The 23,414-nt window shown below is 39.7% G+C and overlaps 1 protein-coding gene across 10 annotated transcripts in view; it reads left to right on the top strand.

The window, feature by feature from the left end:
* The window catches only part of HPS3 (HPS3 biogenesis of lysosomal organelles complex 2 subunit 1), an 87,591-nt gene that overhangs the window by 9,058 nt on the left and 55,119 nt on the right, over positions 1-23,414 (top strand). For 9 of the 10 annotated variants that reach the window (XR_009540640.1, XR_009540639.1, XR_009540641.1 and 6 more), the window contains exons 2-10: positions 5,273-5,764; positions 6,320-6,491; positions 6,595-6,680; positions 10,016-10,208; positions 14,634-14,715; positions 17,278-17,432; positions 18,871-18,979; positions 21,570-21,751; positions 22,782-22,962. Coding sequence is in view for 6 of the 10 variants with exons in the window: in XM_060149654.1 (XP_060005637.1) it covers positions 5,273-5,764; positions 6,320-6,491; positions 6,595-6,680; positions 10,016-10,208; positions 14,634-14,715; positions 17,278-17,432; positions 18,871-18,979; positions 21,570-21,751; positions 22,782-22,962 (1,652 nt within the window). In the remaining 4 variants the exon portion in view is untranslated. The remainder of the gene's footprint in view (positions 1-5,272; positions 5,765-6,319; positions 6,492-6,594; positions 6,681-10,015; positions 10,209-14,633; positions 14,716-17,277; positions 17,433-18,870; positions 18,980-21,569; positions 21,752-22,781; positions 22,963-23,414) is intronic. The other variant, XM_060149656.1, reaches the window with a different exon arrangement.

The raw sequence follows: 23,414 nt of genomic DNA, 5'->3' as shown, positions 1-23,414 counted from the left end.
CAGCATATATATGGGTCTTGTTTTTGTATCCATTCAGCCGTCTATGTCTTTTGGTTGGAGCATTTAATCCATTTGCATTTAAGGTAATTATCGATATGTTTGTTCCTATTACCACTTTCTTAATTACTTTGGGTTTGTTTTTGTAGATGTTTTCCTTCTCTTGTGTTTCCTGCCTAGAGAAGTTCCTTTAGCATTTGTTGTGAAGCTGGTTTGGTGGCACTGAATTCTCTTAGCTTTTGCTTGTCTGTAGAGGTTTTAATTTCCCCATGGAATCTGAATGAGATCCTTGCTGGGTAGAGTAATCTTGATTGTAGGTTTTTTCCTTTCATCACTTTAAGTATATCCTGCCATTCCCTCTGGCTTGCAGAGTTTCTGCTGAAAGATCAGCTGTTAACCTTATGGGGATTCCCTTGTATGTTATTTGTTGTTTTTCCCTTGCTACTTTTAATATTTTTTCTTTGTATTTAATTTTTGATACTTTGATTAATATGTGTCTCGGCGTGTTTCTCTTTGGGTTTATCCTGTATGGGACTCTCTGTGCTTCCTGGACTTGATTGACTATTTCCTTTCCCATGTTAGGGAAGTTTTCAACTATAAGCTCTTCAAATATTTTCTCAGTCCCTTACTTTTTCTCTTCCTCTTCTGGGACCCCTGTAATTGAATGTTGCTGTGTTTAATGTTGTCCCAGAGGTCTCTGAGACTGTCCTCAGTTCTTTTCATTATTTTTTCTTTATTCTGCTCCCTGTCAGTTATTTCCACTATTTTATCTTCCAGCTCACTTATCCATTCTTCTGCCTCAGTTATTCTGCTATTGATTCCTTTTAGAGTATTTTTAATTTCAGTTATTGTGTTGTTCATCACTGTTTATTTGCTCTTTAGTTCTTCCAGATCCTTGTTAAATGTTTCTTCTGTTTTCTCCATTTTGCTTTTGAGATTTTGGATATCTTTACTATCACTACTGTGAATTCTTTTTCAGGTAGGTTGCCTATTTCATCTTCATTTATTTGGTCTTATAGGTTTTGCCTTGCTCTTTCGTCTGTAACATATTTTTTTGTCATTTCATTTTTTTTTTTTTGGATGGGTGGGGCTGTATTCCTGTCTTACTGGTAGTTTGGCCTGAGGCATCCAGCACTGGAGTTTGCAGGGAGTTGGACAGAGCCGGGTCTTAGTGCTGAGATTAGGACCTCTGGGAGGCCTCATTCTGGTTGATATTCCCTAGGGTCTGAGGTTTTCTTTTAGCCCAGTGTTTCGGACTCAGAGCTCCCACCACAGGAGCTTGGGCCCAACCTCAGGTCTGGGAACCAAATCCCACAAGCTTTGTGTTGTGGCAAAAAAAAAAAAAAAAAAAGGAAAAGAAAAGAAAAAAAAGATCAGTACAATATCAAAGAATAAAAAAAATTAGAAAGATAAAAAATAGATTAGGAAAAATAAAAATATAATTGATACAACTGCAACAAGGTAAAATAAAACTGCAACAGAGAAAAGAAAAAAAGGGGGGGGGGAACAAGCCAAAAGGAGAGATCAATAACAAAGTATAAAGAATAAAATAAAGTTAGAAAAATAAAAGATTTATTAGGAAAAATAAAAATATAAATGAATCAACAATAATGAATCAGCAAGGTAAAACAGAACCCCAATGTAAAAGAGGAAAGAAGAAAAAAAAGTCTTGGCTGTGGGGGCAGAGTTTAGGCAGGGGTGGAATTTAGGCAAGGGTGGGGTTTAGGGTGGGGTGGGACCTAGGCCAGTGGAGGGGTGACATTTTAGCATGGGGCGGTGCCTAGGCTCAGGACCCGGTCGCTGGTGGTTCCTCCTGTCCCCTTAGGTGTCCGTGATCCCCCACCGGTGCCTGGTAGGTGCCTTGGTCATGCAGAGATGCAAATTCCTCGTCCTCCTAGTCCGCCATCTTGACTCCACCCCCTCACTTTTATTTTTTTTTTATTTATTTATTTTTGCGGTACGCGGGCCGGTCACTGTTGTGGCCTCTCCCGTTACGGAGCACAGGCTCCGGACACGCAGGCTCAGCGGCCATGGCTCGCGGGCCCAGCCGCTCCGCGGCATGTGGGATCTTCCCGGACTGGGGCACGAACCCGTGTCCCCTGCATCGGCAGGCGGACTCTCAACCACTGCGCCACCAGGGAAGCCCCTCACTTTTATTATTAATGCACTTAGTTTTGCTTTCAATTTTATGTACCTTAGTTCTGAGTTAGATCTGCAGATGTGTACAAATAGTTCATATTTATGTATTGCACATAATCATGCTGTTCAGCATTGGTGCTATACTGTATTATGTAAGTAATAAAAACCGTGTACAGAGGGTAGGAATGGGGAGTTATTGTTTAATGGATTCAGAGTTTTGGGGAAGATGAAAAAGTTTTGGAGGTGGTGGTAATGGCTGTATAACAGTGTGAATGTACTTAATGTCACTGAGTTGTACACTTAAAAATGGTGAAAATGGTAAGTTTTACTTATATTTTACCACAATAAAAATTTTTGTTTAATGTATTTACTGAGGGAATTCAAGGAAGATGGAGGCCACAAGGCATCTTTTGCCCCCAACTCCATCAGACTGCTTCTCTGGAACAGAGTGAGCAAATGTATGGGGCCTGCAGGGTATATTTAGGCATTCCACCAAGATCTCTGGGGAGAGAACAGGTACAGGCTCCACCTCTGTGGCATCAAAGGAACCAGCACAGGAGAAGGTTTGCTTCTGTTGAAGGCTGGTTCATTCTGGAGGAGGAGGGGCTTGGCCAGCCCACTTGGTGTCTGCAGAAAGGGGCTGCCCCCGCTTGCTTGCTGCATCTGTATATGGGAAGTTCGTGTGCTAACAGCAGCATTTCAGTTTCAGTTCATTGGAAAAGGGCTTGTTTACCTAATAGTGTTTAGCATATAGTAAGTTCTCTTTTCAGAATAACACTGACTTATACCCTCTGACCCACAAAGTTCTAAAGATTAAAAATTTAAATGAGGACTTCCCTGGTGGCGCAGGGTTAAGAATCCACCCTCCAATGCAGGGGACACGGGTTCGATCCCTGGTCCAGGAAGATCCCACGTGATATGGAGCAGCTGAGCCCATGCGCCACAGCTACTGAGCCTGCGCTCTAGAGCCTGTGAGCCACAACTCCTGAGCCTGCATGCCACAACTACTGAAGCTTTCACGCCTAGAGCCTGTGCTCCGCAACAAGAGAAGCTACCGCAGTGAGAAGCCCGTGCACCGCCATGAAGAGTAGCCCCCGCTCGCTGCAACTAGAGAAAGCCCTCACGCAGCAACGAAGACCCAATGCAGCCAAAAAAAAAAAAAAAAATTAAATTTAAAAAACCACTAAAATAGAATATGTAAGTGTGTGTTTATGTAATTGGAGAACATAAGAGACTGTTTAAGCAAGTTAGCAAACACAGAAGCCAAGAAGAAAAAGATACATAGCTGGTTACATATTGTAAAAGATGCCATACAAAGTCAAACCATAGCAAAGTCAAAAGTCAAACTATAGACTACCAAAAATGATTTGCTCTTCATGGCCAATGAAGGATTAATTATCACTTTTACTCAGAGAGCTGCTCTTCCTCGATAAGAAAAATCAACCTAATAAAATAGTAGATAACTTGCAGAAGAGAAATTATACATGGCTGAATAAACATAGGATAAGATGGCCAGCTTTATAAGTGGTCCGGAAAATATAAATATAAATTATAATATATAATTTATAATTATATATATAAATTATAATATAATTTATAAATATAAATAATAATAAATTATAATAAATAAAATAAATAAAATAAATTATTTATTAAATTTAAATTTTTTAAAAATATTTTTAATAATAATAAATATTTTTAAATAATATTTAATAATAATAAATATTTTTTATTATAATAAAAAATAAAAAATTTTTAAAAATAAAATATAAAAATAAAAAAATTATAAAATAAATTATTAAATTTAAATTTTTTAAAATATTTTTTAATAATAATAAATATTTTAAAATAATATTTAATAATAATAAATATTTTTTAAATATTTATTAAATTTAAATTAAATAAATTATAATAACCATTAGAGTCCATGTTTCCCCCATCACATGGAGTCAGTTCTAGTGAAGATGTGGGAAAATAGTGCTGTTTAAACAGCGCTGGTGACAACATGAATCTCTATTACATAATTGTGATTATAATCTGGCAATATGTGTTAAAAATGTACCTGCCCTTTGACCTGATAGTCTTACTTTTGAGAATCTATGCTGTTGAAACTTACCCCCGCCACTAAATAAATATAGAGGTATAGGCCTATTTCTTACAGTATAAAGTATAGTAGCAAAAAAACCCTGGAAATACTTGAATGTAGTATCTCAGTAGGGGAATTATTGAATAAATTATGGCACATGTACATACAGGATATTTTGCAGATGTTGAAAAGGATGTTAGATATCCATGTATCTAACCTGGAGGGTAATCTTTTGGTAATACATTGGTAATTTTTTAAAGTTGCAGATTGTTAAATATATTTAGTGTGATTCCATTTTGGTAAAAACAAAAACAAAAATGACAAACCACCACTCTATGATCTAGGTTTATATGAAAGAAAGGTTTAGAAGGACACGGGTTTAGGCTGTGTGTGTTAACATTGTCTCCTCGTGGATAGGACTGCCGGGGAGAGATCATAATACTTTTCATTTTGCACCTCTTTATCACTTTGACTTCTCACAACAAAGAGTGATTCCAAAATTACTTTGTAATTTAAAATAATCCAAGAAAATCAACAATTAAGGGAAAATTAACTTGGATTGAAATTTTATTTAATATGTATGGCTTTATCCTGTTTCTCAGAGTTGACATAGAGATATGACTTTTGTGGGAAGGGGAAGGGTTGTAGTATAAGTTCTGCTAACCTCTTCAGAGTTCTTGAATTTATACCTAATTTTAACATCACACTAATACCAAACTCTTTATGTCAGGAGAACTTCGTTAGAGCTGTAGATTCAGAGCTGCAGTAACACTTAGAGCTCTCATAGGAATAAATCGTAGAATTTCTCTGTAAGTTTCATGAATAATTAATGGATTATCTTAAGACATTAAAATGGGGGGAAATTGTATTTCAGAATCTAAATGTCTATTAGTTAAAAATACACCTAAGATCCTGTTACTTAGAGTTTCGCTCTAGTCAATCTTTAATTCAAACATTCACATTAGATTCAGTTATAGTTCCTTTTCATGGTGCAAGGTAAGTGGTGGTTTCTAATTACAAATTCTAAGTATAATCTTATTTCTTTCTCAGGAGACTATTTGGTAGCAATTGAAGAGAAAAACAAAGCTACGTTTCTACGCGCTTATGTGAACTGGAGAAGTAAAAGGACTGAAAACTCCCGAGTGTGTATCCGAATGGTCGGACATGACGTGGAGGCACCCTTCAGTGAAACCTTCAGAGACCAGATGTCTATTGTGGAAATGCCGCTTTCTGAGGCCCCCCTGTGCATTTCCTGTTGCCCTGTGAAAGGAGACCTTCTTGTTGGCTGCACAAATAAGTTAGTTTTATTTAGTTTGAAGTATCAGATCATTAATGAAGAATTCTCAATATTGGACTTTGAGCGTTCTTTAATTATCCATATAGATAATATCACCCCTGTTGAAATTTCTTTTTGTATTGGATATGTTGCTGTCATGTCAGACTTAGAGGTTTTAATCCTAAAACTGGAGTCAGACCCCAAAAATGGAGAGCGTGTTAACCACCATCCACGTAAGACCAACAATCCAGTGAAACTGTCAGAAGGTAAATAATGAATTTAGCTTACTTTCTTGTGTTGGGTGCAGAGAAAACCCTTATTTCTGGCAATCTCTGAAAGGCTCTAGTATGTGTATTGCAAGCCACATTATTTATGATGTAGTTGTTCCTAATACATGGGAGTTGGATTTATCATCTGGCTGCCCATATCTTATTCTGTAGCATGTAAATATATTTCAACATATATTTGTCATGAGAAATAATGAAACAGCTGCTGCTGGATGAGGAGTTCTGGACCCAGTCCTCATGTTTAGTAGCTGAATGACCTCGGGTTAGGAATACCATCTCTGAGTTTCAATTTCCTCGTGTGTAAAATGGCGACGATGATAATAGCCCATTGTACTTCATCAGTTGTGAGGGATAAATGAGCAAGTGCTGAGACTTTTCAAAATCATAGTGCTTTATAAATACGTGAGACGTGTGTGCATAAATTATGTCTATGTCTATGTCTGTTTAATTGGTGGGGGGATATTGTGCAATCTCATTTGCGTTGGAGGGGTACTTGGAGTTATTAAATAATTTTCTTCAATTTTATTTTTGAAGACATCAGTAATGAGACTTTGCAGCTTGAGTCAGATGATTTTGTTATCTGCCAAAAGCCCATGGAACTTCTTGGTGAAAAAAGCAAACAGTCTGGAATAGCTGTTACACTGGAGTCAACAGGATTAGCTGATGAAAAAATAAAATATTTCCACGTTCAGCACCTGCTCTATAGGTACTAGAAAGCTTTTTATTCACCAGCATTTAATATATATTTACCTACTTAAAGTACATGGAAATTAGATCTCTCCCCCCTCTCTCTCTCTCTAAACTCACAGACGTTTTGCTCCTGATATTTCATCCTGTGTCTTGTCGGATGACATCAAGTTGCATTCACTTCAACTGCTGCCCATTTACCAAACTGGTAAGTATGACAGTGCTGCAGTGCAATGAGGTGAAAAAGCCCTCGGACGGGAGGGGAGACCAGTGTGGGAAATAGATTAGGTTCTTCTACTGAGGCTCCCTGTGGCCTTGGGCAGATTCCTTAGCAAATAACAGTAAGTGCTAGAAAGGGAAGTCATGACTGCTAGGAGAAGCCATGGAGAGGATGTGACTGACAGAACCCATTTCCCTGTTTGAAATGGTCTCTAGGTCCCAAAAGGGAAATGGAAGCCCTGTTATAGCTAAGGTTCATCTGGGTCCAGCTGGGTCATTTGCCAGAGCTGCTTATGATGGCCTTGTGAGCCAGGTGGGAGAATGTGGACTGAATGAATGGAAATCCATTTAGAGAGGTGGTTTTCAACCTTACTGCACATTGGCCTTACTTGGACGCTTTTCAAGATACTGTTGCCCAGTCTTGACGTGTTGGAGATTCTGACTTAATTGGTCAGCTATGCAGCCTCGGCATCAGTATTTTTTAAAACCTCCCCAGCAATATGATGGGCAACCGAGATTAAGAATCACTGTTAAGTTTTGTACTTAGTCCTGGCCCACTTAATATCTTTAGGAGTTGCCTAGGGAAAGATAGGAATATTTTTCTGATTAAATGGGTTTATAACCTTCATTATTTTTTCCTTTCTTTTAGCAAACATTTACTGAGTACCTACTATGTCGGGTATTGTGCTGAATACTAGGGAACCAATAATGAGCAAAAGTAGGCAGAGTACTTGTACTCAGGGAGCCTGTTGTCTCGCGGGGGGGAGGCAGACATGAATGGAATGATCACAAGAAAGAGTACACAATTACACTCTGACCTGAGCACTCTGTGAGAGAGGAACCCTGTCTCGAGAGTGTATAACAAAAGATCCTGACCTCCTCCTGGGGTCAGGGAAGGCTTCCTGAGAAAGAGGATCTGCAGAGTGAATAGGGGCCGATTTGGGGATAGGGTTGGTACAGAGGAAGCAGTGAAAGCCTTGTGGCCGAGGGAGAATCTTTGCTTGTGGAACTGAGAGAAGCAAGGGAGAGGGAGGTGTAACACGAGGCAGGAGACCAGAGGGCACACAGCCACCTTAGAGGGTTAGCTCTTTATCCAGGGTTTTCCCCCAGCACCTGGAACAAAAGTCCAAATCCTTTTCATGGTCTCCATGACCCTGACTCGGAGCTCTTCTTGTCCCTCACCCTCTTACAATTCTCCATCCATGCGACTTTTCTCTCTTCCTCAGATACACCGAGCACACTCTTATCTAAGACCTGTTATTTACTCTTCCAGTGCTCAGAAGGAACCTCCCTCAGAGCTTGTGTTACTTAGTGTCTTCCAGTTCTTCAATTCACAGCTCACGTATCACCTCGCCACAGAGAACTTCTCTGACTTCTCTGTTTAAACTGTTCCCTCCCCACATACTGCAGAGTTTGTTTATTCTCCACCCCACTCCCCCTCACTAGAATGAATGCAGTTACTTTGTCTTGTGCACTGTGGTATACCCAGAACCTGGAACAGTGGCACGTAGTAGGTGTCTGAGGTGTCTGATGGATGTTTACTTAGTGGACAAATGAGGGGATGGGTAGTACATGTATGAGCTGGGCCCTGCTGGATGAGGAAAATTTTTAGAAGTTGGACATTTTGGTAAGGTATTACATAAAGGGAACCAACACAGGCAAGGTGTAAAACCATCATGTGTGTTTGGAGACCAGCAAGCAGCTCTGTCTAACTAGAGCACAGATGTGTGTAGGAAAGAAGAGGAAGTAGAAACTGGATCAGTTGCTTTGGGCCAGTTGTGGAAGTGCCATAATTGAACTTTCTTCTGTTCTTGATGGTGTCCTTGAAGGGTATCAATCAGAGCTATATGTTTTTTTAAAAACATTTTGATTATGAAAAATTTCAAGCACACAGATGTAGAGAAAATAGTACAGTGACCCCTGTGTACCCATCACACAACTTCAACAGTGTTGCCTCATAACCACCCCCCACCCCATGCCAGATTATTTTTATGCAAATCCAAGAGTGTATACCTTTTCATCTCTAAATATTTCAGCATGTGTTTCTAAAAGAAAAGGATTCTTTTATTTAAACAAACCCCAAATGTAATTTCACATTTTTTAAAGATGGCTTGATATCATCAAATACCCGTCAGTTGTTCAAATTTCCCTGATTGTCTAAAACAATTTTTTCTGCAATTGTTTGAATCAGATTTCAAGTAAGGTTCATATGTTGCAATTGGTTCTGATGTCTTCTACGTCTCTTTTAATATGTAGGCTCTGCCTTCCCCTCGCTTTCTTTTTTCTTTGCAATTTAGTTAGCAAGAAACTGCACTATTACTGCAGAATTTCCCACAATCTGGATTTTGCTGATTGACTCCCCATGGTGTCATTTAACATGTTCCTGTATCCCCTGTATTTCCCTCTGATCTAAAACTGCATTGTTCAGTACAGTAGCCATTAGTCACATGTTGCAATTGAGCACTTTGAAATGTGACTAGTCTAAATTAAGACATGCTGTAAATGTAAAATTAACACTAGGTCTTAAAGACTTAGTACAACAAAAAATGTAAAATATTTCAATTTTTTATTGATTGCTTATTAGAATGATAATATTTTGGATGTGTTGGATTAATGCAATATATTTTTAAAATTTGGCCTGCTTTTTATTTTTTAAAAAGTGATTACTAGAAAACTTCAAATTACATATGTAACTCACATTATAGTTCTATTGACGGCGCTGTTCTAGACAGGCTTGATCAGGTGATGGTGATGATCATGATTTTTTTTTGGTAACACAAGTAGTGTTGAGTTCTCTTGGAAGGTACATAGTATTAGGTTGGCTCTTTTTGTTAACAACCATTGGTTAATAAATGGTTGACAACCATTGATGGTGATCACCTAGATCTGTTAATTTATTAGGGGTTTCAAATGGTGATATTATATCACTCCTTTTTCTTTCTTTTTTTTTTTTTTTTTTTTTTTTGCAGTACGTGGGCCTCTCACTGTTGTGGCCTCTCCCGTTGCGGAGCACAGGCTCCGGACGCGCAGGCCCAGCGGCCGTGGCTCACGGGCCCAGCCGCTCCGCGGCATGTGGGATCCTCCCGCACCGGGGCACGAACCCGTGTCCCCTGCATCGGCAGACCGACTCTCAACCACTGCGCCACCAGGGAAGCCCTCCTTTTTCTTTTTTTACTGGCATTCTTATATAAAGAGCAACTTCCCCTAAGCAACTCTTTGGTTCTCCATTTATAGACTTTTTTGCATAGAAAAGTCAAAATATTGGTTCCCTTTATTTACTGGTTTCATGGTTGGTTTGTTTTTTTGTTTGTTTTCTTCATGCAGGGTCTCTTACTTCTGAGAGAAAACATTCATCTCAGGAGAAAGAGTTGCTGAGCCTCTTTTGTTTTTTCTCATTACCTCATGTGGGCTATCTGTACTTGGTTGTCAAATCTGTTGAATTAATGTCAGTCTACCAGTATCCTGAGAAGTCTCAGCAGGCGGTGCTCACACCACAGTTTTTGCATGTCATCACGAGGTATGTTCCAGTCACTTGCTAGCTTCTGAGTCACTTATTTCTCTGTAAATTCTTTCTAAATCCTTAAATGAGAATTATGTGCACCGTTGTATGGCACTGTACATCAATGATATACATCTGTGGGGTTTTTGTTCTTTTTTTTTAATGGCCCATACCTGCCTTTTCAATGTCAGAGATGTAGATTCCGGTTTTGCCTTTGTTTTATTTTCTTAGCCTGGATGGGGATCTTTCTAAGGAAGTATAAGGTTCTTCATGAGGGAAGATTTTCATAGGGAATTCTAATGAAAGGTCAGTGGGGCCAGTCAGGGCATCTCTTTAGACTTTGTTTTAGATTTCCTAATTTTTTTTCACTGCTGTCCTATCTTTTCCGTATGAGTTGAGTTAATTGATAATGGTGTAGGACTGTCAAGAGGCCAGAAAGACTGCCTGATTCTACCCTCTGAGTAGTGTAGATGGGGAAAGGATCCAGAGGTTGGGGGTGGTCACGGTCATGTGGCTAACTGGTGATGGATGTCTTCTGAGTTGCCTTACCCTAGTAATCTGGCATGTAAACTGGGCTCCTGAGCAGGGCTTTAATGTCATTTCCTTTTATCTCAGCAGTAAGTGATGCTTATGGTTTTATTTCCTGTTTTTTCAGTTTAGATTATAGTCAAGGCACTGCATTAAGCCCTCTGGCCAACCACCTGTGAATAAGGCACACCATCTGCTTTCTGAAGCAACAACATAAGAGAGGGCCAGAGACCAGGGACGCAAACACTAGGAGATTAGTGAAAAATGTCTTAAGACTTCGTGAAAGGGGCGTAGGCTGTGGGAGGAGGGAAATTACTTCTGGCTGAGTCACAGGGGTAAGGTTTTTGCGTTTGAAGTGAAGCCCGGAAGCTAGTTAGAATTTGACACATAGAGATTGGAAGAGAAAGACATTCTAGACAGAGGGAAAGCTATAAACAAAGCTATGTCCAGGTTTGCAGGAGTGTCCGATAATTAATTGCATAGGACAGTGATTTTTGTTTTGTTTTGTTTTCAACTGAGTGGTAATATCAGAATCTCCAGCAGGTGCTGGAGTGTATTTCACACAGCACAGGACCCACCTGGAGATTCTGACACCCACTCCTAGCGGGGGTACTCCCCTGCCTTTTCACTCCCTGGTGGTGTAGGGAGAAATGCTATTGTGTGTCCTTAAACGAACAGTGTGGAGGTAGCTAGTCTTTTTAATTTCCAAAGTGTTGTGTAGTTATGTCCTTTAAATGTAAAGGAGCTGAAACATAGAGAAATGGGGAAAACAGTGCTTGAGAGAGAGCTCAGGGCTTTGGAAATTGAGGAATATTTTGAGATTTTGACCAAAGAAAGGGGTGTGAATAGAGCATTGCTTTAGGAAAATGAGTGGTGGCCACTGTGGAGGATGGTTTGAACATAGATAATGAGCTATTGGGATGGTTCAGTAAGGATAATGAGGGGTTGCATTTGGGCAGGGCAGTAGCAGTGAGAAGAGAAGGAAGCATGGATGGGAGAGAATTACAAGACTTGATGTCTAGTAGGATACTGGGAATGGAGAAGACATGAGAAAACCCACCAGTTTTGAGCCTGCTTTTATGAAAGAATGGAGGCTGCTGTGGCATGGGGTGAAAGAAAAGTTTGGTTTAGACATTGGAGTTTGAGGTGCTTAGGGAATACCAAGAGGAAATGTTGATAGGTTTTTGGACACATAGGACTGAAGATTAGGGAAAAGAGGAAAGGTTAGATATTTTTATTACCAACAAAAAAAAGCTCATTATCAAAGTAGTGATCATGACCCCAAGAATGTGTAGACAGAGAAAAGTAGTTGGAGAACTAAACTGGTGAAAGTCATGTTTAGAAAGCGAGGGGAAAAAGAGAAGGGTCTGTAAAGATGCGGAAGAATCCAGAAAACTATAGCTTCTCAGAAACCAAGGAAAAATTAGAGGGAGAAAGAAGGAAGAAAATATTTATTTCTGCCCCAAAATATTTATACAACAGACTATCTTTTATCCATCTGATTGTATAAATGTACAGGACACTGAGAATTTAGTGAGTGGACCCTCTAAATGCCCCTCCACCCAAAGTATGTCATGAACTAGTTTGGAATGTAGAGTCCCGAAAACATAGTATAGTGAGGGCTTGAAGAGACTTAAAATCTGTGGGTTTTGCCTGCTTCCAGGTGGGAAATCATTGAAGCTTTTCTTAATATTAGCACCAAAAGATACTCTGACATCATTAACCTGACTATGGAAGCATTAGACATTAGAATAGCAGTTGTTATATGTAAATTCAGATTCTTAATAAAGATTCCCCACCCCTATATTTAAAATCCTATATTGTTGAACTAATTTTTACATATTTTTTATTTTACCCAATAGATAGTATTTTAGAAATATCTTGATCCATAAGTTTGTCTTGAAAAGTTTCTTGAATAGTGATATGTTTATATACCCTCAAAAAAAAGCAATAAAATGTTTTTTAAAAGACTCTAAGAACAATATAAAATCATGTAATAAAATGTTATCCTTGTAGACATACATGAATCGGAAGGCCTCCCATAATCTGCCTTCTCAGAGTCAACCTTGTCAACACTTGGTCTATATTCATCCAACTTTTTTTTTTTAAAAGAATACATAAACAGCTATGGTTTGATTTTTACAGAAGTGGATCGTATGATGTCCACTTTTGAGCAACTTGCTGCTCCGCTTAGCAGCGTATCCTGGACGTCTTTCCAGGCCAGCACGCTTCAGTTCACTTTGTTCTTCTCTTATACTGCTGCTTAGTATTCCAGCGATAGCTAATAGCTGGATTAACGTTGCTGGAGGTGAGTTGGAGGATGCAGCCTTTTTCTCTCTAGAACCTAAAGGTCATCTTTGTGGTCATAGCTACTCTGACCTGTCATCCTGGCCCCACTGCAGGTACTTCTTTTGGTTCCCAGTATCTCAAAGTCCCTTCTGTTTAGTTTCCTTCGTGAGGCCACCCTCTACCCCAGATTTCTAAGCGGTGGTGCTACCGTCCCAGCTATTGTCGTGACTCCAGAGGTCACATCCTAGAGCTCTCTGGACATGGACACAGTTGATAGTGGGCTGAGACCACAGCAAAACAGATGGAGAGTCCTGACTGATGCCTCTACATCGTGCCAAGTCTCGCAGCTGTGAAAATGTCAGAATGATTCTCTTGTTAAAGAAGTATTTCTTCTATTTTAAGGTTATTGTTAGATTTGCTTTAGTCCTTCATTTCTTTATTTCAATAGAGTTCATTTTTACTTCTCTCACTTTCTGATTTTTTTAAAAATTTTATTTATTTATTTATTTTGGCTACGCTGGGTCTTTGTTGCTGCGCACGGGCTTTCTCTAGTTGTGGCGAGCAGGGGCTACTCTTCGTTGCAGTGCACGGGCTTCTGATTGCCGTGGCTTCTCTTGTTGCGGAGCACAGGCTCTAGGCGCACGGGCTTCAGTAGTTGTGGCTCGTAGGCTCAGTAGTTGTGGTGCATGGGCTTAGTTGCATGTGGGATCTTCCCGGACCAGGGCTTGAACCCGTGTCCCCTGCATTGGCAGGCTGATTCTTAACCACTGTGCCATCCGGGAAGCCCTCTGATTTGTTTTTAAAAATCATTCCTGGGAACCCACGACAAGATGGGTTTTGTATCAATTTCTAAGTTAAACATTGATGGTTTTCAATGTCAGTGTTGGAGGGTTGATTTGTAAGTCTCCAAGCACTTACTGTGGGGTCTCCAGGTTGCTTTGCTGTGCAGACATAGCCTGGGGTTGTGGAAAGAGCTAGAGGAGTGTGAAGAGTGAGGAGACCTGGGGTCTAATTTAACTCCATTCTCCAGAGAGGACTTGGACCAGTCATGTACCTTGCAGGCCCTAATCTTTAAAAACAAGCTGCTGGACTAGGTAATTCTGAAGGTTCCTTCAGACAGTCTGATTTTCTCTACCATTGGATTGGGTTTGCATCATCTAAGTGTGTTGGGCAGCATAATCCAGGCTCCATTTCATCCCGAGATAATAATCAGTAAACTTGGGTTCTAACCTTGGCTTTAAGAGTCACCTCTCTGTACTTTGGGCAGATCCCAGGGGCATCATTTTGTCTATAAGATGAGGGTATTGACCCAGATCCATGGTTCTTAACTAGGAGTGTACGTCACACAAGGAGCTTTGTAGAAATATACGTGTCTTGATTCAGCCCCTAGAGATTATGATTTGGGTAGGAGTGAGGTGGGGACCAGTCATGTATTTTAAAAAACACTCCATAGGGTTTCTGAGGTACTCTCCTTGTTAAGAAGTAGCCTAACTTGTCAGCATTGACAAATACTTGGGTCTTCCCCGACCCCTGCCATTGCTCTGTGCTCCTGTGAAATCCTCCCAACGGTGGGCACGTTGGTTCCTGGCCTCCAGTTTGTTCAGTGGCATCTCTCCTCTTCCTCAGTAACAACCTGCAGTGTTACACAGTGCGGTGCAGTGCGGCGGCCGCTCGCGAGGAGGACCCGTATGTGGACACCACCCTGAAGGTTAGAGCTGGCTTATGACGGTGCAACCTAACGATCACAGTATGAGTGCTTGCAAATTTGCTCTTCGTGTCTAAGCCTGGCAAACATTAAAGTCTTGTTTTTTTCAATTAGAATGTTGGAATGTAAAATGATAAGCATTTTGTGATTCGTGGTGTAGATGGTAATTTTTAAGATTACTTTGAAAGTATTTTACTCAGAATTTAGATATAATGCATAGTTTTAAAAATTTGGTAAAGAATATATATATAGTGTAACTTCAGAGAGAGCACTTCACAGCTATGGTGTACTACAATTTTATTCATTTAATAGAAGTATTGGTGGCAATTGTATAGAGCTGTTAACAAAACAGTACAGAAATCAGTATATTCAAGAGCACAAAAGTGAATACAGCGCATTCAGATGATTTATTTATACTGTTATCAGATATGCCTTTAATTCTTTAATCGTTTTACAAAGCCTTCAACAACTTTCCTGTAGTTCTGTAGTTTTGATCTAGTGTAAATGGATATTCTAGATCAATAACCTCGTTTTTAGTGAGTAGTAAGTAATACGCTTAGTCTCTGAAAAGCTCTTGACCGCCAAATACACAGAGGCAGTGTTATGATGAAATTCTGTTTTCTGACCTTGAGTTTTCTGTTCTCAGAAATACGCTGATCATTTGCATCATACTCCTCATGTGCAGTTTTACCTCCGGAGCATAAGCGATTTGAAAGGGTGTTTGTTGTGCATATCCGTGCTGTAGGGAACCCCCAAGTTATGATGGCCTCTGTTTCACATGTTAATGTCCATCTGGCACCTGGAACGCCTTTTTCTGGAAAAATGAATGTTCAGTGATGATGGTGTGTAGTACTTAATGTGTCCGAGGCACTCTTCCATTATCACTGTCACCCAAATTGTGAAATGCACTGGCGTTTTCTGGAAATCGTGTCTGAGTTCTTTTTTGCTATGGGCTGCCTATCACTTTCTGCTGCTGACCAGGCTTACTGCCTACCCTCAGCCTCTTGGGAAATAAGAATCATAGCTTTCCCATGCCTTTCTGTCTGTGTTTAAGATATACACATAGCCTTTTCAGGAGATTTTTTTTTTTTTTTGCGGTACGCGGGCCTCTCACTGCTGTGGCCTCTCCCGTTGCGGAGCATAGGCTCCGGACGCGCAGGCTCAGCGGCCATGGCTCACGGGCCCAGCCGCTCCGCGGCATGTGGGATCCTCCCGGACCGGGGCACGAACCCGTGTCCCCTGCATCGGCAGGCGGACTCTCAACCACTGCGCCACCAGGGAAGCCCCTTGTTTTTTGTTTTAAGCCTCAGAGAGACATAGACTTGTGTAGGTAGTGATGGTGGAGTGAGGGGTACATAACAGATTGAGGTAGGATCAATCTGCATTTGGAAATAAATCTCAGTTCTAGGCCTTCTCAGAGTCTCATAAAACCAGAGGGAAGGAACACAGAAGAAAGGAAGATAGAAAAGAGGAGAGATGGGCAGCTGGTGGGGAATGCTGCGCCTGAGGCCAGTCCTCCCGAAGGTGGCAGAGGGAAGGACGGTGATCACACCTCCCGGCTCCCCCTTCCCTGCGATTCCACCATTCTGAAATCCTAGATGCCCCTGAATGAGCACACCATCGTTTTGCTCCCTTGCTGACTCAGGCTTTGGGAGCTGCGGTGTCTGAGAAAGGTTTCACAACCTGAGTCGGGACCAAAGTACACGCGATCTTCATTTCCCTTTCCTCTGAGATGCTGGCTCAGCATCGCCAAGGCCAACTTAACTATTCTTAGGAATGTAAAAATAGATGGAGGTTCCCCCCATGTGCTTTGTACAAAAGGGACAATGAAGATGACCTCAGAATCAAAACAGCATTAATGGAGGAGAGGGGGAGGCCTGGCAGCATCATTTTGTGAGTCGCAGAAAGAGCTCTTCCATTATATTCCGTATCCATTCTACTTGAGTGAATGGTCCCTTATAAGGACAGGAGGCTGGCTCCTGGTCCAGGATTTCCTCCAGTTTGCCTGACACACCCCAGCCTGTTGGCTGTTGCAGGCAGTGTTCACATCTACAGAGCTAACAGAAGCCATCGGAACATGAGAGTGTTTCTTTCGTACACACGCAACCACTAAGAAACCATTTTATGTACTCTACCTGAAGTACAATGTCCTTTTATAGTGTCTCGTTTTGTCTAAAGAGGCCACTTGAACGTACCCTGAGCCAGCCCACTGTTAGTGGGGAATTTCCTGGGTGGCAGGTAATCAGCCCAGGGCTGGGCTCCTGGAGGGTCTCTGTAAGGCAGAGAGTTCCCGCAGCTTTGAGGGGCCTCAGGTGTACCCACTCTCTGCATTCCTTAAATCAAAGTCAACAGATACTAAGTAGCCCTTTGGCAGACACATGGATGAGTTAGTTGGTTAAATAGTTTAGATAGGATAACCTCTTACTCTGTTAAGAATAGGAATTTGAATTATTTGGGGGGAGAGTGAGGGGGAAGGAGACATTGTATCAAATACATTGATTTTTGAAGATTAAAATTCATGCACTTTATTCCTTAGCTAAATTTCTGATTTTTTTTCCTTATTAGGCTTGCCCACCTGTCAGTATGGATGTCTGTGCTTTAAGAATACAGCTTTTCATAGGCTTGAAAGCCATCTGTCACTTTAAAAACCACATTATACTTCTGACCAAGGCAGACCCTGAAACAATTCCAGAGAGAAGAGAGTCACCCAAGAGGCTTCTGTAAGCATCCCCTCACCCCCAGACATTCCTGCGAAAGTTTCTGCAATGAATTGTTACTGCTATATTTTGCATACATCTTTGTTGATATTTTTTTAAATGAAAGCTTTGAATGATCAAATAGCTTTTCTAGGTGTTCTTTTTCCAGAGTAAGAAAAGAAGTTTCTGATGATCTCTATAATATCCTTTATAATTGACCTTGAACTTTTAGAAGAAGATGAAGTATAAAATTAGTTCAGTAAATATCTGTGGTGTTTTAGATAAGAAGTTAAAGGGCATGCCTTTTTTGTGTAATTAACAAGTAAGACAGAGCCTCTTATGCTGATCCAAGTGACAAGGCTCTTTATTATTTTTCTTCTTTGGCCTTTAAGTGGCTACATTTTTATCCAAAGATTATTTTCTGGTATTTCAATGAAAAAGAAAGTAACAATGCATTTCTTACCTTAAAGCACATTCATGATGTATAGATTATGTGTTAATCTACCTTAGAGTAAAAGTGCATTATTATTCTAATCTCAGGTTGACACTTCGGTTTTTTGCTTTCACATTGTTTGGAATAGAATGCTTAATTCCAGAGAGGTTAATGCTTCTATTCGATGTTTTCTATACTGTGAACTTAGTGGTAGGGAATGCAATCTAATTTGAACAGTCCTCTATGGAAAATTAAGTAGGAAAGAAATCTGTTTGCAGGGGAGGAACACAGATTGTATTTCAAGTCTAACATTGTTTTCCATTTTCAACATAAGTTTAAGCTTTTCTGAATTATTTGTGCCTGTGCTTTGTTCCATCGGCAGGAATAACCAGGTTCCCTTGGGTAACTGCTCACTTAGCGTGTGCACAAAGTTGTCTGAGACTGACTGATCCTAAAAGCTTTCTGGCAAGAGGAAAAATAGCTTGTAATCTCACACATTTGACATCTTAAAAGTATTATATATTTTTAAATGATTTTTTAAAAAATTCTGATTTATTTGAAAATGCATTTGGTCTAGGGTCTGCATTTTTAAAAGATTGCATACTACAGAAAATGCATCATGTAGTGAAAGCAAGAGATAAGGTAGTGCCTCCAGCAGATGTTCAGTTCTGTCTTTTGCATTTTCCCAGCAGCCCTTGGCCTCATGAAGGCCATATCCAAGCCTTTCTTCCTTTTGAGGACTCTTGCCTGTTCTGTGAACTTATTGCCTATTTAACAATACTTGTGGAATGAATTGCAAGTGCTTGGTTTATCAGCCCGTGAGAGTGCAGTATGTTAAGTGCTGTTTGGCCTACGTAGCATTGTGCACTAATGTTCTCTAAAAATCGACTGTGTAGTTAATCAACAAAGAAAATACTAAATGAAAATGATATCATAATTACAATATTTTAGGTATCTAATATTTACCATTTAAAATTCCCGTTTATTAATAATATGTCTTATAATTCTTGTCCTTTGTTTTGCTTTTAGTTCTAGAAAAGGTACCAGTGTTAATCTCAAAACACCTCCTGTAGCTGAGGCTGGGTGGAATTTGTATATTGTGAATACGATCTCACCAGTGCAACTGTACAAAGAAATGGTATTCCTTTCAGACTTCTAATTCTTACCGGTAGAAATTTTTAGAGTCTAATTGATGACTAGAAATTGATTCTGATTATCGTACATGCAGAATGCCACAGCCAGCCAGCTTCCAGGCTCTGTCTGACAGTGCAGTGTATTATCTTCACCTTCTTGTTTTCACAGCTCCTGATATTTGAGGAGCCAGGAGAAATTCCCTTCACTAAAATAAGATTCCCTTATTCATACCCACTCTCCTATGAGAATTGATTAGCCAGTCTAAACATAAGTAGCCTTTGACCTTTATTTTGAACCCTAGCAAAGAGAACCATGAAATGGAGCCGAAAGAAATCTTAGATCACATGTCCCTGTCTCACACTTCTTTGAAATATTAGCAGATAGTCCCAGGGCACTGCAGCACTTGTAGCATTGTCCCATAGGCATCCTTCTTCCTCTTCTAAGAGTGACAACTGCCTACTCATCCCTGACAATTTTTATAAACTCTTTATTTTGAAATAACTTCAAACCTACAGAAAAGTTGCAAGAATAAGAATAGTACAAGTAAAACCTGTGTATTCCCCACACAGATTTGCCCATAGCCAACATTATACTCCCTTTGTTTCTCCCTCTCTTTTCTTCTTTTTTGCACTCTTGTACAAATGCGCAAGCACGCATGTATATTTTCTCCTGATCCGTTGGAAGGTATATTGCATACGTCATAGCCTAAGGCTCCTAAATATTTCAGTGCATGTTTCTTAAGAATTGAGATATTTGCTTATATAACCACAGGACACACACATGCTTCAGAAAATTTAACAATGACACAATACTTTAGTCTATGGTTCATATTCCAGTTTTGTCAATTGACTCAATAATGGCCTAGTAGAAGCCCCCAACACCTCCTGCCCCAGGTCCAGGATCCATCAAGTAATGTATTTAACGGTCACGTCTCTTTAGCTCCTTTAATCCAGCATATGTTCACAGCCTTTCTTTGTTTTACTTAAAAAAATTTTTTTTGTTTTTTTTTGTTGAAGTATAGTTGACGTACAATATTATAAGTTACAGGTATAAACATAGTGATTCACAGTTTTGAAAGGTTATAATCCATTTGTAGTTATTATAAAATATTGGCTATATTCCCTGTGTTGTACAATATATCCTTGTAGCTTATTTATTTTATATGTAGTAGTTTGTACCTCTTAATCTCCCTCTCTTATCTTCACTGGTAACCACTAGTTTGTTCTCTGTATCTGTGAGTCTGTGTCTTTTTTGTTTTATTCACTAGCTTGTTGTATTTTTAGATTCCACTCTTTGTTTTATAACAGTTTTGAAAAATATTTCTCCCCCTGCCACCTTTTAAAAATTTATTTTTTCATTTCATTTCATTTCTCATTTCATATCATTTCTCATGATTAGATTCAGGTTGTATATTCTTCTTCTTGGCCAGAACATTGTGTAGGTGACGTATCTTTCTCAGAGTATCACACTGGGAGGTGCAGAATACTCATTTGCCCTTCACTAGTAATGTTAATTTTGGTCATCGGGTGAAGGTTTTGCCTGATTTGGCCCTGGCATTTTAATGCTGATAATTTTATCAGCTTTGTTCTGTGTTTTCAGTCTTGCTTAATTGAAAGTCTTAGACGTCATCTAGGTGATTTGCCTACTGGAGTCTAAAAATACTGATTGACTCAGATTAGCTAGTGATAATCTTTTTTTTAATTTTATTTATTTTTAGCCGCGTTGGGTCTTCATTGCTGTGCGCGGGCTTTCTCTAGTTGCGGTGAACAGGGGCTATTCTTCGTTGTGGTGCACAGACTTCTCATTGCAGTGGCTTCTCTTGTCACGGAGCACGAGCTCTAGGCGCTTGGGCTTCTGTAATTGCGGTATGCGGGCTCAGTAGTTGCAGCACACGGGCCCTAGAGTGCGCAGGCTTCAGTAGTTGTGGCACATGGGCTCAGTAGTTGTGGCTCGCAGGCTGTAGAGCACAGGCTCAGTAGCTGTGGCCCACGGGCTTAGTTGCTCCAAGGCACTTGGGATCTTCCCAGACCAGGGATCGAACCCACGTCCTCTGCCTTGGCAGGCAGATTCTTAACCACTGCACCACCAGGGAAGTCCTAGCTAGTGATAATTTTTATAAGCCCACTGTAAGTTACAGAAATAGATGTAGCAGAACCTAAATTCACAGATTGAAACTAAGATAAAGGAAGCATACTCAATCTGAATTTGAGAAAGATTTAAATCATAGAACTTAAAAATAAAGTTAAGGTTTTCAGATATGTTCATTAGCCTTATCAAATTGTGATCAAATTCTTGCTAAGTTAACAGTATTATTAGCATTACAGTATTAATTGTACCTTCTCTAATGATTAGCACTGTTTAACAAGAGAATAGTTACAGTCATGTGTGTGTTAAACTGGCTCATAGATCGTGGGGGAAAAGAAAACCACTTTAGCTAGGCCTTATCAGAATGACAAATAACCACTTTTTATTTTTTAGGATTTAATGTGTTCAGATATTGACTTTAGTAACCAACTGGGTAGATATTCTTAAGAACTGGGAAACTTTGGGGAGATGTCTAAAGCAACATTAGCTGCTTGCCTTTTTTGTGTTAGGTAGACTACAGTAACACCTACAAGACTGCAAAAACGCAGAGCTGCATCCACCTTCTCAGCGAGGCTCACCTGTTAGTGAGAGCTGCCCTGATGGATGCCAGTCAGCTGGAACCTGGAGAAAAAGCCGAGCTTTTAGAAGCATTTAAAGAAAGCTGTGGGCACCTTGGAGACTGCTACAGCAGGTTGGTGATGCTACTTGGAAACTTGTCAGAGAAGCCATCCTGAGCTTCAGGTGTGCTTACTAACTTTTCCACCTCTGGCAGTTACCTGACAAATGGGAGGACGCATGAGGGGAGGTGGTTTAGTTATTCATTTATGCCACAGCATTTATTTAGCACATCCTGTGGGTCAGGTACTGGGCTAAGCTTAGAGAGATGAGCACGACCTGTTGCCTGCCTTCCAGGACTTACAGTTTATTGGATGAGCAGTTCATGAGTCTCCCATCAGTTAATTTAGGAATTTGAAGTTTCTTTTCAGACCTTTGGGCGGGGGTGGGGCATGACCAGTGAACATCCCTGAGACAACCATATTACTATGAGCTTTAAGGGAGAGATACTACTTGGACACTCTGTGATTTTAATCTTAGTAGTCAGTGCTTTTATGATGTCAGAAAAGGACACTAGGATCAATAGTGATTTCTCTTTTTGAGAATGATTTTTTTTATGTTAATAGATTTAATGGTAACCATTACTCAATATTTCAGCTTTTTGAGGAAACTTAAAAAAAATTTTAATGGAGTTATACACGTAGAAGAGTACACAAGTAATAAGTGTACAAGTCACAATAATTTTCACAAAATGAACAAATCCTGTAGCCATTGTCCAGATGAGAATGATCTTTATAATTTTTTTCATGGAGAATTGTTTCCAAGGCTTACTTGACCCATGGGAGTCATTATAAATTGATAAAAGACTTTTCCTACTTATAAACACCATTATGTTAGAGCCACATTATGAATATTAAAATTCACTTCATGAATTGTTTTTGTTTTTCTTATGAGCAAGCAAAAAGAAGCTACATTAATTAGAATGACTTTGCAGAACAAAACTCAGGAGTTTGTTCCAACTCCTAATCACCGTAGAAAAGTATTTTGAGATTTATGTCTTCCGGAAATCATGTCTGTTTTATTATTAAATGTGTTAGACATCCAAACTTAAACATGACAAATCTGAAGTTTTTTTTGTGTTTTTTTTTTTACTTCCTTCCCTTTAGGCTTGACACCCAGTATTCCCACCTCGCCCTGCCATACTATAAGATGTCTGGTTTGTCTATGGCTGAAGTTTTGGCCCGAGTGGACTGGGCATTAGAGGATGGAGCACAGAAATACGAGAGGGGATTAATCTTTTACATTAATCATTCACTTTATGAAAACCTGGATGAAGAATTAAGTGAAGTGAATACAGTTTTCTATTTAGTTATATCTAATATTTTTAATTTTTCATTTTAGCAATTTATTTTATGTAATTCTGTTGAGAAATCAAGTTCCAAGTATTTTTCATTGGTATTATAGTCTTTTTTTTTCTAAAAAAGGTAATTAGTATGCCCTTTTCTTCATTAATAATACTCAGAATTACAGCTTGGAAGAGAACTTATAATCATCTTCTCATACTTTCTCATTACATAGACAGGGGGGTGTGGTCCACTGTGGTTGAGTGACCTGCCCAATGTGACAGTGGCATGTCTTTAGAAGAATGACATAGAACCTGGGCTTTGCCTGCCTTCTTCTCATCTGCAGCCCTTTTCACAACCCTAGTTGCCCCACTCTCCAGGTGTCCAAAGTTTCCCTTGTGAAATCCTGGCCCAGCAACCTTCAGACATTATTAAGGATCATTTTTAGCTCCTCAT

Source organism: Lagenorhynchus albirostris, chromosome 5, assembly GCF_949774975.1.
Source record: "Lagenorhynchus albirostris chromosome 5, mLagAlb1.1, whole genome shotgun sequence".
Taxonomy (NCBI): Eukaryota; Metazoa; Chordata; class Mammalia; order Artiodactyla; family Delphinidae; genus Lagenorhynchus; species Lagenorhynchus albirostris.
Note: the sequence above shows the minus strand (reverse complement) of the source record. Positions and strands in the feature narration are given on the sequence as shown.